At 35.1% G+C, this 13,608-nt stretch overlaps 1 protein-coding gene across 1 annotated transcript in view; it reads left to right on the forward strand.

Moving 5' to 3' along the window:
• The first annotated feature begins 81 nt into the window (after window positions 1-81).
• The window catches only part of LOC101398867 (AGBL carboxypeptidase 3), a 35,946-nt gene continuing 22,419 nt past the window's right edge, over window positions 82-13,608 (forward strand). Inside the window, exons 1-6 of the mRNA XM_087430998.1 lie at window positions 82-1,147; window positions 5,144-5,306; window positions 6,487-6,613; window positions 7,592-7,692; window positions 7,920-8,032; window positions 8,768-8,834. Of these exons, the coding sequence (XP_087287124.1) occupies window positions 315-1,147; window positions 5,144-5,306; window positions 6,487-6,613; window positions 7,592-7,692; window positions 7,920-8,032; window positions 8,768-8,834 (1,404 nt within the window). The 5' untranslated portion in view covers window positions 82-314. The remainder of the gene's footprint in view (window positions 1,148-5,143; window positions 5,307-6,486; window positions 6,614-7,591; window positions 7,693-7,919; window positions 8,033-8,767; window positions 8,835-13,608) is intronic.

Consider the following 13,608-nt stretch of genomic DNA (forward strand, 5'->3'; position numbering starts at 1 on the left):
AACATTGGACTTGAATTCAGTTTCAAGAACTCTTTAATCATTTCTTTTATAGAAAACATAATTGTGTTGAAATATATAATTGTTTATCAAATGCCCATTTTTTTATGTGTTCTCTTGAATTACAGAGGAATGAAAAGGCTTTAGAATTAGCATAGAAGCAGTTTCACATCCAATAAAAGAGAAAATTTTTAAACTTTTATCTTTTGCAATTACTTGCTGTTGGATATTGCCTAAATACACATTGTTCCCCCCCAAAAAAGCTGTCTATGAATAGGTAAAAATAAAATAATTTTCCTTATTTAATTTAAACTTGAATGTCATTTTTACATTTTTATGTGTATTTTTTCCTTCCTTTTTTGTGTATTAGGGCAGAATATGAATACCAGTTGACTCTGCGCCCTGACCTCTTCACAAATAAACACACTCAGTGGTACTATTTCCAAGTCACTAATACCCAAGCAGGAATAGTCTACAGATTCACTATTATCAATTTCACCAAGCCCGCTAGTCTTTACAGTCGGGGTATGCGCCCACTGTTTTATTCTGAAAAAGAGGCCAAGTCTCATAATATTGGCTGGCAGAGAATAGGAGACCAAATCAAGTATTATAGGAACAATCAGGGACAAGATGGGCGCCATTATTTCTCTCTTACATGGACATTTCAATTTCCACACAGCAAAGATACCTGCTACTTTGCTCACTGCTATCCATACACTTACACCAACCTGCAAGAATATCTTTCTAGCATCAATAATGACCCAGTACGGTCAAAGTTTTGTAAAATACGTGTCTTGTGCCACACGATTGCTAGGAATATGGTGTATGTTTTAACGATCACTACCCCATTGAAGAACACTGACTCAAGAAAGCGAAAAGCTGTGATTTTGACTGCACGAGTACATCCAGGAGAAACCAACAGCTCTTGGATCATGAAAGGCTTCCTAGATTATATTTTAGGAAACTCAAGTGATGCACAGTTGCTTCGGGACACTTTCATCTTCAAGGTGGTACCCATGCTGAATCCAGATGGTGTGATTGTGGGAAATTATCGGTGTTCCTTAGCTGGACGGGATTTAAACCGTAACTATACATCTCTCCTAAAGGAATCATTTCCTTCTGTTTGGTATACCCGGAACATGATCCGTAGGTAAAATAAGCCTCAAATTACCTTTCTGCTTATTTAGTAAACTTGGTAGTAAGAATTTTGCTCCCACACTCTCACTCATTTTACTCCAGCTTTTCTTAATAGTTATAGTTACTTAATTTTTTCCCCATTCTTCCCAACTGCTTCTATACCTTTCTGGCATGCCACTGGACTCACTAGGCTTCTCTTAAATGATGAAATAGACTCTAGAACATTTTAATAGCTTTGTGAAACTAATAGTTAAATTTGCCTATTTCAAATTTGGTTTCTTGCTAAAGCTAATGGTAGCACTGATGTTTACTTTGGGATCCTTGAATACCTTCTATGTGAAAATTAATTATATCTCACAGAGTCTTCTTTCACTGTGTTGACCATACATTGCTCTATGATAAGCCTTTTGATTATCAGATTATATAGTTATTTAAACTTTCATGAATAATAGTCTTATCTGCTCCTAGAAAAATTGAACAGCTTTAAATTTTCCAAAGAATCCAAAACAGTAAAATGCACATAATATTCAAACATTTGTTAAATGCCTGGGTGAATTCTTTAATAGATTTGGGTAATAACAATCAGGAATAGGCATGAGCTAGAGCAGAAAGATTTATTGGAGTCAGAGAACACTCATTCCAAGTCCAAAGCTTCTTAACCTTTTTGGTTAAGAGTGTGGAGCTAGAGTTAAACATATGAGATTGGAATCCCTGCTATATCATTTGCTAACTGTGTGACCTTGAGCATTTTAAAAACAAATCTAACGATCTGTTGAAATGATCTATTCATATGCCTATTTCACCCACTAGACTCGAATTTTCCCTGGGCCAGGGTTCATATCTTACTCCTGACCTGGTATGGCATCTTCTATATGGTAGATGCCCAATATATGTTTTGAACTGAAGTGCACTATAATAGGAACAGGTCCTGTATGATGCTACATCATTTCAACAACAACAGCAATAACAACAAAAAACAAATCTAAACCTCAGTTTTCTCATCTATAAAATGGGAATAATAATACCTCATAGACAGGAGGATTAAATAAGAATAATTTTACGAAAGTGCTCAGAATAAAACCTGGAACATTGGAATCTCTAAATGTATTCAGTGTTTCCTTAAATGTAAAAAGAAAAAAAGTTGTTAATCAGATATAGATGTAAAAACTTTTTGTAAACTATTTAGTATTATTCAAATATTACAATAATAAGAACTATTATAGAGAGGGCTTGTATCCTTATCTATCTTTGTTACCAGGACCTCTAGTGCAAGCACAAGAATCCTATTTCAAGGCTGAGGACCTCAAGGATACCTCCAGTTGCTCAGAGAAGCTGGCAGGCTTTAAGAGTACTTAGCTTGGGACCTGCCCGGTGGTCCAAGCGGTTGAGTGCGCACGCTCCACTGTGGCAGCCGGGGGTTCGCTGGTTCGGATCCCGGGCACGCACGGACGCCCTGCTTCTCAAGCCATGCTGTGGTGGCGTCCCATATAAAGTGGAGGAAGATGGGCACGGATGTTAGCCCAGGGCCAGTCTTCCTCGCAAAAAGAGGAGGATTGGCAGATGTTAGCTCAGGGCTGATCTTCCTCACACACACACAAAGAAAGAATACTTAGCTTGGCTCCACTTATCTTAGTTCAGCCTCAGCTTTCACTTTCATATTAATCTTTTATCTGCTTAGGCACATAGCGGGTGAAACGCAGATCCCCACAAAAAGGACTGAAAATTTTGGTTTTATACCCCTCATAAATTTGGACTCCAGGATTGCCTGAAGTTATTTGGGAAACATTTAAGTGGTGGAAGAATAACCCATGACTTCCTTATTTTCCTGGGGATGGCAAACAATAAAAAGGGAGCTGACTAAATACAATCTGGTATCCTGGATTAGATTCTGGGGCAAAAAAGGGACATTAGCGGGAAAATAGTGAAATCCAAATTAGGTTGTGAGTTTAGTTAATAGTAATGTACCAATGTTGGTTTTTTACGTTTTGACAATGTACCATGATTATGTAATATGTTAACATTAGGAGAAACTGGGTAAGGACTATATGGAAACTCTCTTTGCTATTTTTGAAAATTTTGCGTAAGCCTAAAATTATCCCAAAATAAAAAGTTTATTATTTTTTTTTGATAAAAAGGGAGCTGATGGGATGCCTATTAGAATATCTATAATATCTGCTTAATGCTTTTTGATATTAAGTGTCCCTGGCCCAACACAAGATGGATCACAGGCCAAGGCCCTTTGACTTGTCTCTATGGAAAATATTTTAAATGTCTCAGTTCTTCTCAGATTGCCTTGTAGGAAGGTTAGGGCAGGAATCTATTCAGTAGGTTTCAGAAAGACTTCCAAGAAAGAGAACTACCTTAATGCAATTAATCATAGGCAGGTAAGTAGAATAAGAAGTCAGTCATATATTTGTAGAAAGATGAGCAGCTGTAAGTATATCTAACATTGAGTATATTTAAAGAATATGAGAATAAGAGAGAGTAGATTTTCGTATAGGATACCTAGGATAAGATACTTAGAATATCTTACCTGTGGATAAGAAAAAAAATCCAAACTATTTCTAAAGTGATTTAAATTAATGTAAGATGAAAGAACGTAATATCCTATTTCGCTTTAGAAGTAATAACACTTCTTTGGGAATTAATGACTTAGAAGTAGAGGTTTCTTTTGACTCACTTATAAGAAACCAAAAGATCATTAAAACTGGGGAAATGTTGGTTTAAAAATGTACAGCATATTTCATATTTAAGGACCTAACTTGATATTCTTGCTTTATAATCTAGTTAGTTTTCTAAAAACTTATAATGATCATTTAGTGGCTTTATGTCAATCTTATGTTATCAATTAGAATTTATTGGGCACCAAATGAGAAAAGGGCAATAAATTAATACATGTAAAAGACTTCAGTTTGGGATTGCACTATAGTTAAAGGAGTATTGTTTCTAATAGCCATTAGAAGCTGTGCTTTGAATGTTTTGATTTTAGGTTTTAATATTTTTGTTATAAAAGTAATACATTTCATATTACTATAAATACCATTGCTAACACTTTGGTATTTATCCTTCCAGATATATCAAATAGTATATATAATTTTAGTTATTTAAGTAATATAATAGTGCCTTATAAAGTTTGGAAATATTAAAAAAAAGGCAAAAATGCCCATAATCTTACCACCTTAACACCACACTTTTTTACCTTTTGAAATCCTCTCTATTAGTTATATTCATCAGTCAGTTTGGGGGCTTATTTTTTATTGCTTTAATATTCATTGAATGCCTAAATTATACCAGCTAAGGATGGTGCTCTTAAGATATGTGTAATACTTGCTTTAAATTATTTATTAGAAATTTACCAGAAAAAAAATCAATTCAAACTTTTGAATTTTTCTCAAGATGATATTTACTCACCACATTAATCAAGGATTAAATATTAATTGGCTCCAGCACCAAGTCCTCAGGCACTCAATTTTTAACAAATATTTGTGCACTTGTGTGCATAGCACTGTTCTAGATGATTTGAAGCATTCCCTATCCTTAATGAGATTAAATATCAAAAATATGAAAACTTTCTAGGCAAGTGCCAAGTAAATAGTATCAATATTAAGTGCTGTAGGAGTTCAGAAAACAAAAAAAAATCTATGGACTTGGTTAGTTAGAGAGGAAGTAAGACATGAGGTCAGTCTTGAGGAATGAGGGGTAGTGTTTCCACTTACAAAGATGAAGAAAGAAGGTATTCCAGTCAGAAGGAATCTATGTGAAAGCTAATGAGCAAAGATAGCAGAAAGCGGTTTTCACTGTATAACAGAAAACCAGAATAATAAAGCAGAGGGATCCTGTTGGAGAAAGTCTTGGGAGTAAGGTAAATTTTGTCCTTATAATGGAAGGCTAAAGCATTCATATTTTGTATATGAGTGTGTGTATGTATATGTATATATATATATATATATATATATATATATGAATGCAGAAATAAAATTTAGTAACCCATTCTTTTTCTTTTTGGTAGACTGATGGAGAAACAAGAGGTTATTTTATATTGTGACCTTCATGGCCATAGTAGGAAAGAGAACATCTTCATGTATGGCTGTGATGGTAGGGGTAGATGTAAGGCGTTATACTTACAGCAACGAATCTTTCCACTTATGCTGAGCAAAAACTGTCCAGATAAAGTAAGCATCTTTTAAGATTTTAACTTTTCCTTTACTACATGTTACCCATGTGAGATAGCAGAATGGATAATCTGATTCAGTAAACTGCTTTTTTATTAGTTATTTTGACTGATTTGTACAATTGACCATAACAAAGCAACTCTGTGGAATGTTTAGTGACTAATAATTTGAAATACGAAGGGAGAAAATGCCCATTATCCTACCACCATACTTAATGATAAAAGACTGATTGTTTTCCTCCTAAAGTCAGAAACAAGGCAAGGATATCCACTCTTACCCCTTCAATTCATCCTTATACTGGAGGTTCTATCAAGTGCAATAAGGCAAGAAAAAGAAACAAAAGGCAGACAGATTGGAAAGGAAGTATGATTGTCTTCATAGAAAATCCCAAGCAAGCCAACCAGAAAACTCCTAGAACTAATAAGTGAGTTTAGCAGTTATAAGATACAAGGTCAATCCACAAAAACCAATTGCATTTCTATATTCTCACAATGAACAATTGGAAACCAAAATTAAAAATAATACCATTTACTGTAGCTCCAAAATAAATGAAATACTTGTGACTGCAGAGGGATAACACAAGGGAGTTTTTTAGAGGTGATGGAATTGTTCTATATCTTGATTGTGGTGGTAGTTACAGAAATCTATACATGTATTAAAATTCATAGAATGGAACACAAAAACGTCAGTTTTATTGTATGTTAATTTAAAAAGTAAAATTAGAAAAACTCTTTGTAGATACTAATGTTATAACAATCTTTTAGGACAGCTTTCAAATAATCTCTCATATGAAAATAAAATATCTTTATTGTATTCTGAAAATCCACAGCACTCATCTTTATTGCTAAACAGGTTTAAGCCCCTTCTTATAACTTTTTTAAGGTATAAGATTTTATCCCAACAATATCAAGAATTAATCAACTGGTTTTGAATGCATATGCTATATATAGATAAAAAGTAAAATTTATTACCAGAATTTAAATCTATAGTTCTCAGAAATGTAAATATGTCATCCTTAAAATGAATTATTTCCTTTGGTTAGGAAATAAAAGCAGCTCCTGAAGCTTTAGAGTAAATTACTGCTTTTGCATAACGACCTTTTCATTTTCAACCCTACTTCCTAAGAAAGACATTGTTATCATAAAAACAATGGGTCTCATTTTTATTTGCTTCTTTCCAGTTTTCATTCTCAGCTTGCAAGTTTAAAGTTCAGAAGAGCAAAGAGGGAACAGGAAGAGTAGTAATGTGGAAAATGGGAATCAGGAACAGCTTTACCATGGAGGCCACTTTTTGTGGATCTACTCTGGGTAAGATCAAGTCTTCTCATTCGTGGCTCTCAGAGTTTTAAACCAAAGAGACATTTTTAATGTAAGATTAATAGTGTAGATAATTTGATAGTGAGCACATACTGATATCTAATCAATTCTATAAATAGGATGAATAAACAAACTCCCACGTGTATCTCTATCTCATCATTTCCCTTTGTTTAGAAAAGGAAGTTTTAGCATATAGATGGAATACCTAATTGGTTGTTTCATGAACTAATCTTTAATTGCTTGTTTCTGTTTTTTTTTTTAGAAGGGGTTCCTACTGATGACTCTTGATTTCAAGCAAAAGCAGTGATCATACTTAAAATATCAGGATAGAAATGTTTTTAGTGGATTTGCTATTTGTAAGGCAAAATAGACTGTGGTTTTGTTTTTGTCAATTTATATTTTAATGGAAACACTTTAGTTCCTTGAACTAAAAATAAAGGGTGCTCTGTAGTTCCATTTAAGAAATCTTTTAGTCACATCTAGCATATCCTTAGAATACTCCATATTAAGATAATTGTCACATTGTTAGAAAATGTATCAACTCAAAGGAAAGTGCTGGAAATCCACACATGTAATTTCTGGCTAGTTTTTAAAGCTCCTTGAAACTAATATAACATTATTAATGATGATGAAAACATTAAAATCTTTACCCAAGTTTTTCTCTAAGTGATTATTAGGCTGTTTATAACTGGCAACCAAGTATTCCATAACTTTTTTATTGAATTTTCCCTTGCCTTACAACGTAGACTAATTTTTGTTAAGTCACCTTTGGTCCAGTTGGTGGAGAGGGAATGAAGGAAAGCAGTAAGCTGTGAAATGACCTGCCCCCAAGAAGAAACCAAAGGACAGGACATGGAATCGTATCAGATGTTTTGTTTATTATACTCTCTGTTTTGCAACTTAGGCCTACCTGCTAAGAACAAATGATTAACTCATCCTCAAGGGTGGGTAAACTTATTGATGTTTTAGGTAATAAACGAGGCTCTCATTTCAACACAAAAGACTTGGAGTCAATGGGATATCATTTTTGTGATTCTCTCTTGGACTACTGTGATCCAGACCGAACCAAAGTAAGCAAGTCTATTTGGTAAAGCATCAAACTCCAGTCTATCAGATAACATAACCTGCCTGTGGGCCTATAGCAGTTTATTTATTTTTTTAATATCTTACCAGTGTTTGGGGTTTTTTGGTACTTGATTTCCCAATAAGTGTTGTTCTAGGTATCTATAAATACTCAATTAGTTTAATTAGGAAATAAAGTTATTTTGTAATTAACTCATTTATTATTATCCCCTAGTATTATCAGTGCCTGAAAGAATTAGAAGAAATGGAAAAACATAAAAACTTGGAAAAAGTCCTTGATGATTCAGATACTTCTCTGAGAGAAATTACATTGGATCTAGAGTCTAGGTAAGTCAAGATGGTGGAAGTAATGTAATTTGTTGTGCTGTTTTACTATGCTTATTATTATAATCCTGGGATATAATTGTTAGTCTCAACTGAAAATCCCGACTATAGGTGGAGGAAAATTTCCCATGCACATTGCTTTGACCAGACCTCATCAAGACTTCATTTATTCAAGTAATATTAATTGAGCAACTACTATGTACTATTTGTGAAAGACATACTCAAATTGTTTTTAATGCTGTCATTATGCACAGATAACTGACACTTTTATAAAGATGCCACATAAATACTCTAAGTTAGTGAATAATAAGTGCAAAATTCAATGCTAAGGGAGTGTTGTTGGAAGAAGGAAGGTACTAATTTTAGTACAGTTCCTATAGGAAAGGCAGAACGAATATTTGATTCTTCCCCTTTGTTTATACATTTTCAGACTTTGAGTTAGTGCTCCTGCAACCTCCAGTGGTGACTAAGAGTTTTGTTTGCAGATGGAGAGTGTCATTTTGAACTGGTGGATTTGTTTATATTTGATGTGCTTTCAAACAATTTCAGTCATTATTATTCTTATGTTCCAAGATGCCTCAAACTACCAAACATCTACACCTCGTTTGTAAACATTCTTCTGCTTATAATTAGAACTATTTCTACCATTCCAATAAGATAATAAAGTAACAGTTGAAATTTTTAAATGCTACCAAAACATTCTGTAAGCCAAAATAATTTATTATTATTTTTTTGTAGTAGCCGAGGCTCTGACAGTTCAGAATCCAGTGACTCGCAGACTTGTCTTCTCAAGTTAACTTGTCAGGTATGATCGAAAAGTTCTGCCTATGGTATGGATATGCTAAGTAGGTACTCTTCTTACTGTGACTAACATTCAGGAAAAAAAAGTTGGCAGTTGTATAATTATTGAATAGCAATAATTGTTATTTTCCAATTGTGTTACATATCTTTAAATCATAGAATTTTCTAACCTTAGGGTTTTTTAACACCCTTACTTTATAGATGAGAACAGTTAAGATCCAGAGAGATTAAAATACCTCTCAAAATCCATGCCACTGGTTAATGAGAGTTGATAGCATAACATACATCACCCGACTGCTAGTCCAGTATTCATTTATTCATTTATTTAACAACTATACATTCAACTCCAACTAAGTGCTGAGGATAGAGCAATGAACAAAATGAGACAAAAATCCTTCCTTTTTGTAGCTTATATTCTAGTTGGTGAAGATAAAAATGTAAGCAAAATATATGATGTTAGATGATGATAAGTGCTGAAGGAGAAAATTAGAGTGGTAGGAGGAATAGGGAGTTTAGGTGATGTTATGTACTGAATATCTGCGCCCCCACCAAATACATATGATGAAACCCTAACCTCCAATGTGATCGTATTAGGTGATGACTAAGACAAACTAAGATAGTACTCTCTTGGTACTGAGAATGGGGTACTGCTGTAACAAATGCCTAAAAATGTGGAAGTGGCTTTGGAACTGGGAAATGGGTAGAGGCTGAAAGACATTTGAAGTGCATGTTAGAAAATGTTTATATTGCCATGAAGAGACTTTTAAAGGTGATTCTGGTGAGAGCTCAGAAAGAAAAGAGGAGAGCTGCAGAATAACTTTCTATCTTCTTAGAGAATACATAAATCATCATGTACAGAATGTTGGTAGAAATGTGCAAGTTAAGGGGATTCTGATGAGATCTCAGACAGAAATGAGGAACATGTTATTGGGCAATGGAGAAAATGCAGTCCTTGCTATAAAATGGCAAAGAACTTGGCTGAATTGTGTTTGTGTTCTAGTGTTTTGTGGAAGGTAGAACTTGTGAGCAACAAAATACAGAGGCATATCTAAGCAAAGTGTTGAATGGGTCGTTTGGTTCCTCCTGACTGCTTATAGTAAAATGCAAGAAAAGATAAATGAATTGAAGAAGGAATTGTTAAACAACAGAGAACCAGAGTGTGAAGATTTGGAAAATTCTGAGCCTATCCATTTTACAAAAAATGAGAATGCATGTTCAGAAAACAGTAAGGGTGTGGAGGACTAACCATTTGATAAGGAGATGAGTGTGGGTGTGAACCACAGAAATAATTAGTCACCCCAGCAGGAAAACTGCCAGTTTGAACTGAAGAGAATGGAGACAGGACAGAATGAAGGCAGGCTGTCAGACTTCTTGAATTTTACAGTACGGTACCACAGAGCTATTTGACTGCAAACGTGCACTATTCCTCAAGACAAGGAAAAAAAGGCCCTGAAGGTGACTAAAAGATCATCAGGGCCACTATCACCTAGGATTTAAGAGGGTATATGGCAGGCACCCGGAGCCATGAGCTACGGTGTGGGCAGGGCCCCAGTAGAGAGCCAGGCACGAGCAGCAAGCACCCCTCCAAGCTACAGGGGTGGTGTTGCCATCCCACTGGGTCCAGAAGGCAGAGCATTGAGCCAGAGAGGATTGTTCTTGAGCCTTAAGATCTCATCGAATTTGCTTTGCTAGGTTTTGGGCTTGCTTGGGACCCATCAACCTTCCTTCTTTCCCATTTTTCCCTTTTGGAGTGGGAATGTCTACCCTATGCCTGTCCCACCATTGTATTTTGGAAGCACATAACTTGTTTGCTTTCATATGTTCACAGCTGGAAAGGAACTTTACTCAGAATGAATCATACTTTGAGTCTCACCCATATCTGACAGATGATATCGAGATGAGACTTTGGACTTTATAGAGTTGATGCACGAATGAGTTAAGACTTTTGGGGTTGTTGGGATGGAATGAATGTATTTTGCATGTGAGAAGGACATGAATTTGGGAGGACCAGGGGTGGAATGCTGTGGTCTGTTTCTGTCTTCCCAAAATTTATATGTTGAAATTATAATGCCCAATATGATGGTACTAGAAGATGGGGCTTTAGGAGGTGATTAGGTCATAAGGGCAGAGCCCTCTGAATGGGATTAGTGCCTTATAAAAGAGACTCCAGAGAGATCCCTAACCCTTTCTACCATTTGAGGATACAATGAGAAGTGTGCAACCCAAAAGAGAGCTCTTGCCTGACCATGTTGGCACCCTGATCTCAACCTTCCAGCTTCTGGAACTATGAGAAATAGATTTCTGTTATTTTGATAGGGTAGCTGAATGGAATAAGACAGATGTTGTATTACTTTTCTATTGCTAAGTAACAAATTACCCTCAAATCTTAGCAGCTTAAAACAACAAGCATTTATTATCACATGGTTTCTGTTGGTCAAGAATCCAGGAGTGGCTTAGCTGGGTGCTTCTATCTACGATCTCTCAAAAGACTGCAATGAAGGTGTTGGTCTGGCTGTGGTGTCATATGAAGGCTTGACTGAGGAAGGATCCATTTTCAAGGTCACTCACATGGTTGTTGACAAGATTCAGACCCTCACTGACTGTTGGGCTGAGGACCTCAGTTCCCTGATGGCTGTTGGCTGAAGATCTCCCTTAGTTCCTTGCCGTGTGGACTTCTCCACAGGGCAGCTCACAACACACAACTGGTTTCTATCAAAGTGAGCAAGCAAGAGAGGGGACACAAGATAGAAGCTACAGTCTCATTGTAGCCTAATCTCAGAAGCAGAATCCTATCATTTTTGCCATATTCCATTCATTAAAAGTGAGTCAGTAGGTTGAGCCCACACTCAAGGGGAGATTATTACAGAAGGGCATGAATACCAGGAGCTGGGGATCATTAGAGATTGTCTACCATCTTAGAGATTGTCTACCACAGATGTAAAAGCCGTAACTTTGACTTACCTTTGCCTTAAGTCTACGTTGAAGCCAACCTGCAAATTCTAGAATTTGAGGCTGTTTACCCTCTCAATTCAATTCTTTGTCCAAATATTTTTTGAACTGATTTCTTTCTGGTAGCACCTTATCAAATGAAGCTAGCAACAATCAACTCATACTCTAAACATTCTGCCTCAGAATCTTTTTCCAATGACCCAAGTCTGTTAAGTACATTTTCTGTCTTTCACACTATCACAGAAGACAGTTTTACTAAGTGTATCACCTCTTCATAACTTGTATCACTATTCTTCTAGCTTCTCAAAACAATTTCCACACCACCTGTTATTATCCAGTCACAAAGCCAATGATTGTCACACAGTTTAGATTTTTATTAGGACAGCATTCTGCTTCTATGTATCAATTCCTATATTATTTCTGTTTTACTGAATTAAAACAAAATCCTCAGAATCTCAATGGCTTACAATAGTATATATCTATTTTTTTGTTCTTGGATCTTCAGAACATCTGTGCCTCTTTACTAGGCTAATCAGGGATCAGTTGAACTTATCTCCAGACTGTCGGTTGAGTTCAGGTCTATTGTACCTTTCTTCCTTTTCCCCAGACCAGCAGCTAGCTAGGGCGTGTTCTGCTCATGGCAAATCACAAGAGTTCAAGAAGGCAAGCCAAACTATGAAAGTATATTTAAAGCCTCTGTTTACCATTCCATTAGCTAAATCAAGTCATATGTCCAAATCCAACATCAATGGAATGGGGAAATTTTTGATTACTGATTCAATCTACTTACTAATTATACGTCTGTTCATATTTTCTATTTCTTTGTGATATAGTCTCACGAGGTTCTGTGTTTCTAGGAATCTGTCCATTTCATCTAAGTTATCCAATTTGTTGGCATACAATTATTCATAGTACTTGTTTACAATCCTTTTTATTTCTGTAGTATTGGTAGTCATGTCCCCACTTTCATTTCTGATTTTAGTAATTTGAGTCTTCTTTTTTTCTTAATCCATTTAGTTAAAGGTATGTCAATTTTGTTGATCTTTTTTGAAGAATCCACTTTTGGTTTCATTGATTTTTCTCTATTTTTCTATTTTCTATTTCATTTATCTCTGCTCTAATCTTAATTATTTTTTTCCTTGTGCTGGCTTTGGGTTTAGTTTGTTCTTCTTTTTCTAATTCCTTAAGTTGTAATGTTAGGTTGTTGACTTGAGATTTTTTTCTTGTTTTTTAATGTAAGTTTTTATAGCTATAAATTTCCCTTTTAGCACCACTTCTGCTGTGTCCCTTAAGTTTTGCTATGTTGTGTTTTTATTTTTGTTCAACTCTGAGTATTTTCTAATTTCCTTTGTGATTTCTTCTTTGATCCATTGGTTGTTTAAAAGTGTGTTGAATAATTTCTACAATTTTTTGAAGTTTACCTTTTGTTATTTCCAACTTCATCCCATTGTGATCAGAGAAGATATTTTGTATGATATCTTTTAAAATCTATTAAGACTTAATTTGTGGCCTCCATATGGTCTATCCTGGAAAATGTTCCATGTACCCTTGAGAAGAATGTATATTCTGTTGTTGTTGGGTAGAGTGTTCTATATATGTCTGTTAGATGTAGTTGGCTTATTGGTTGTTTAAGTTCTCTGTTTCCTTACATATCTTCTGTCTGGTTGTTCTATCCATTATTGTGAGTGGGGTATTGAAGTCTCCAACTATTATTATAGAACTATGTGTTTCTCCCTTCAATTTTCTCACTTTTTGCTTCATCTATTTTGATGGTTTGCCATTAAGTGCATAAATGTTTATAGTTGTTATATCTTCTTGCTGTATTGAAT

Source organism: Ceratotherium simum, chromosome 1 (assembly GCF_057802395.1).
Source record: "Ceratotherium simum simum isolate JZ-2026a chromosome 1, ASM5780239v1, whole genome shotgun sequence".
Classification (NCBI taxonomy): domain Eukaryota; kingdom Metazoa; phylum Chordata; class Mammalia; order Perissodactyla; family Rhinocerotidae; genus Ceratotherium; species Ceratotherium simum.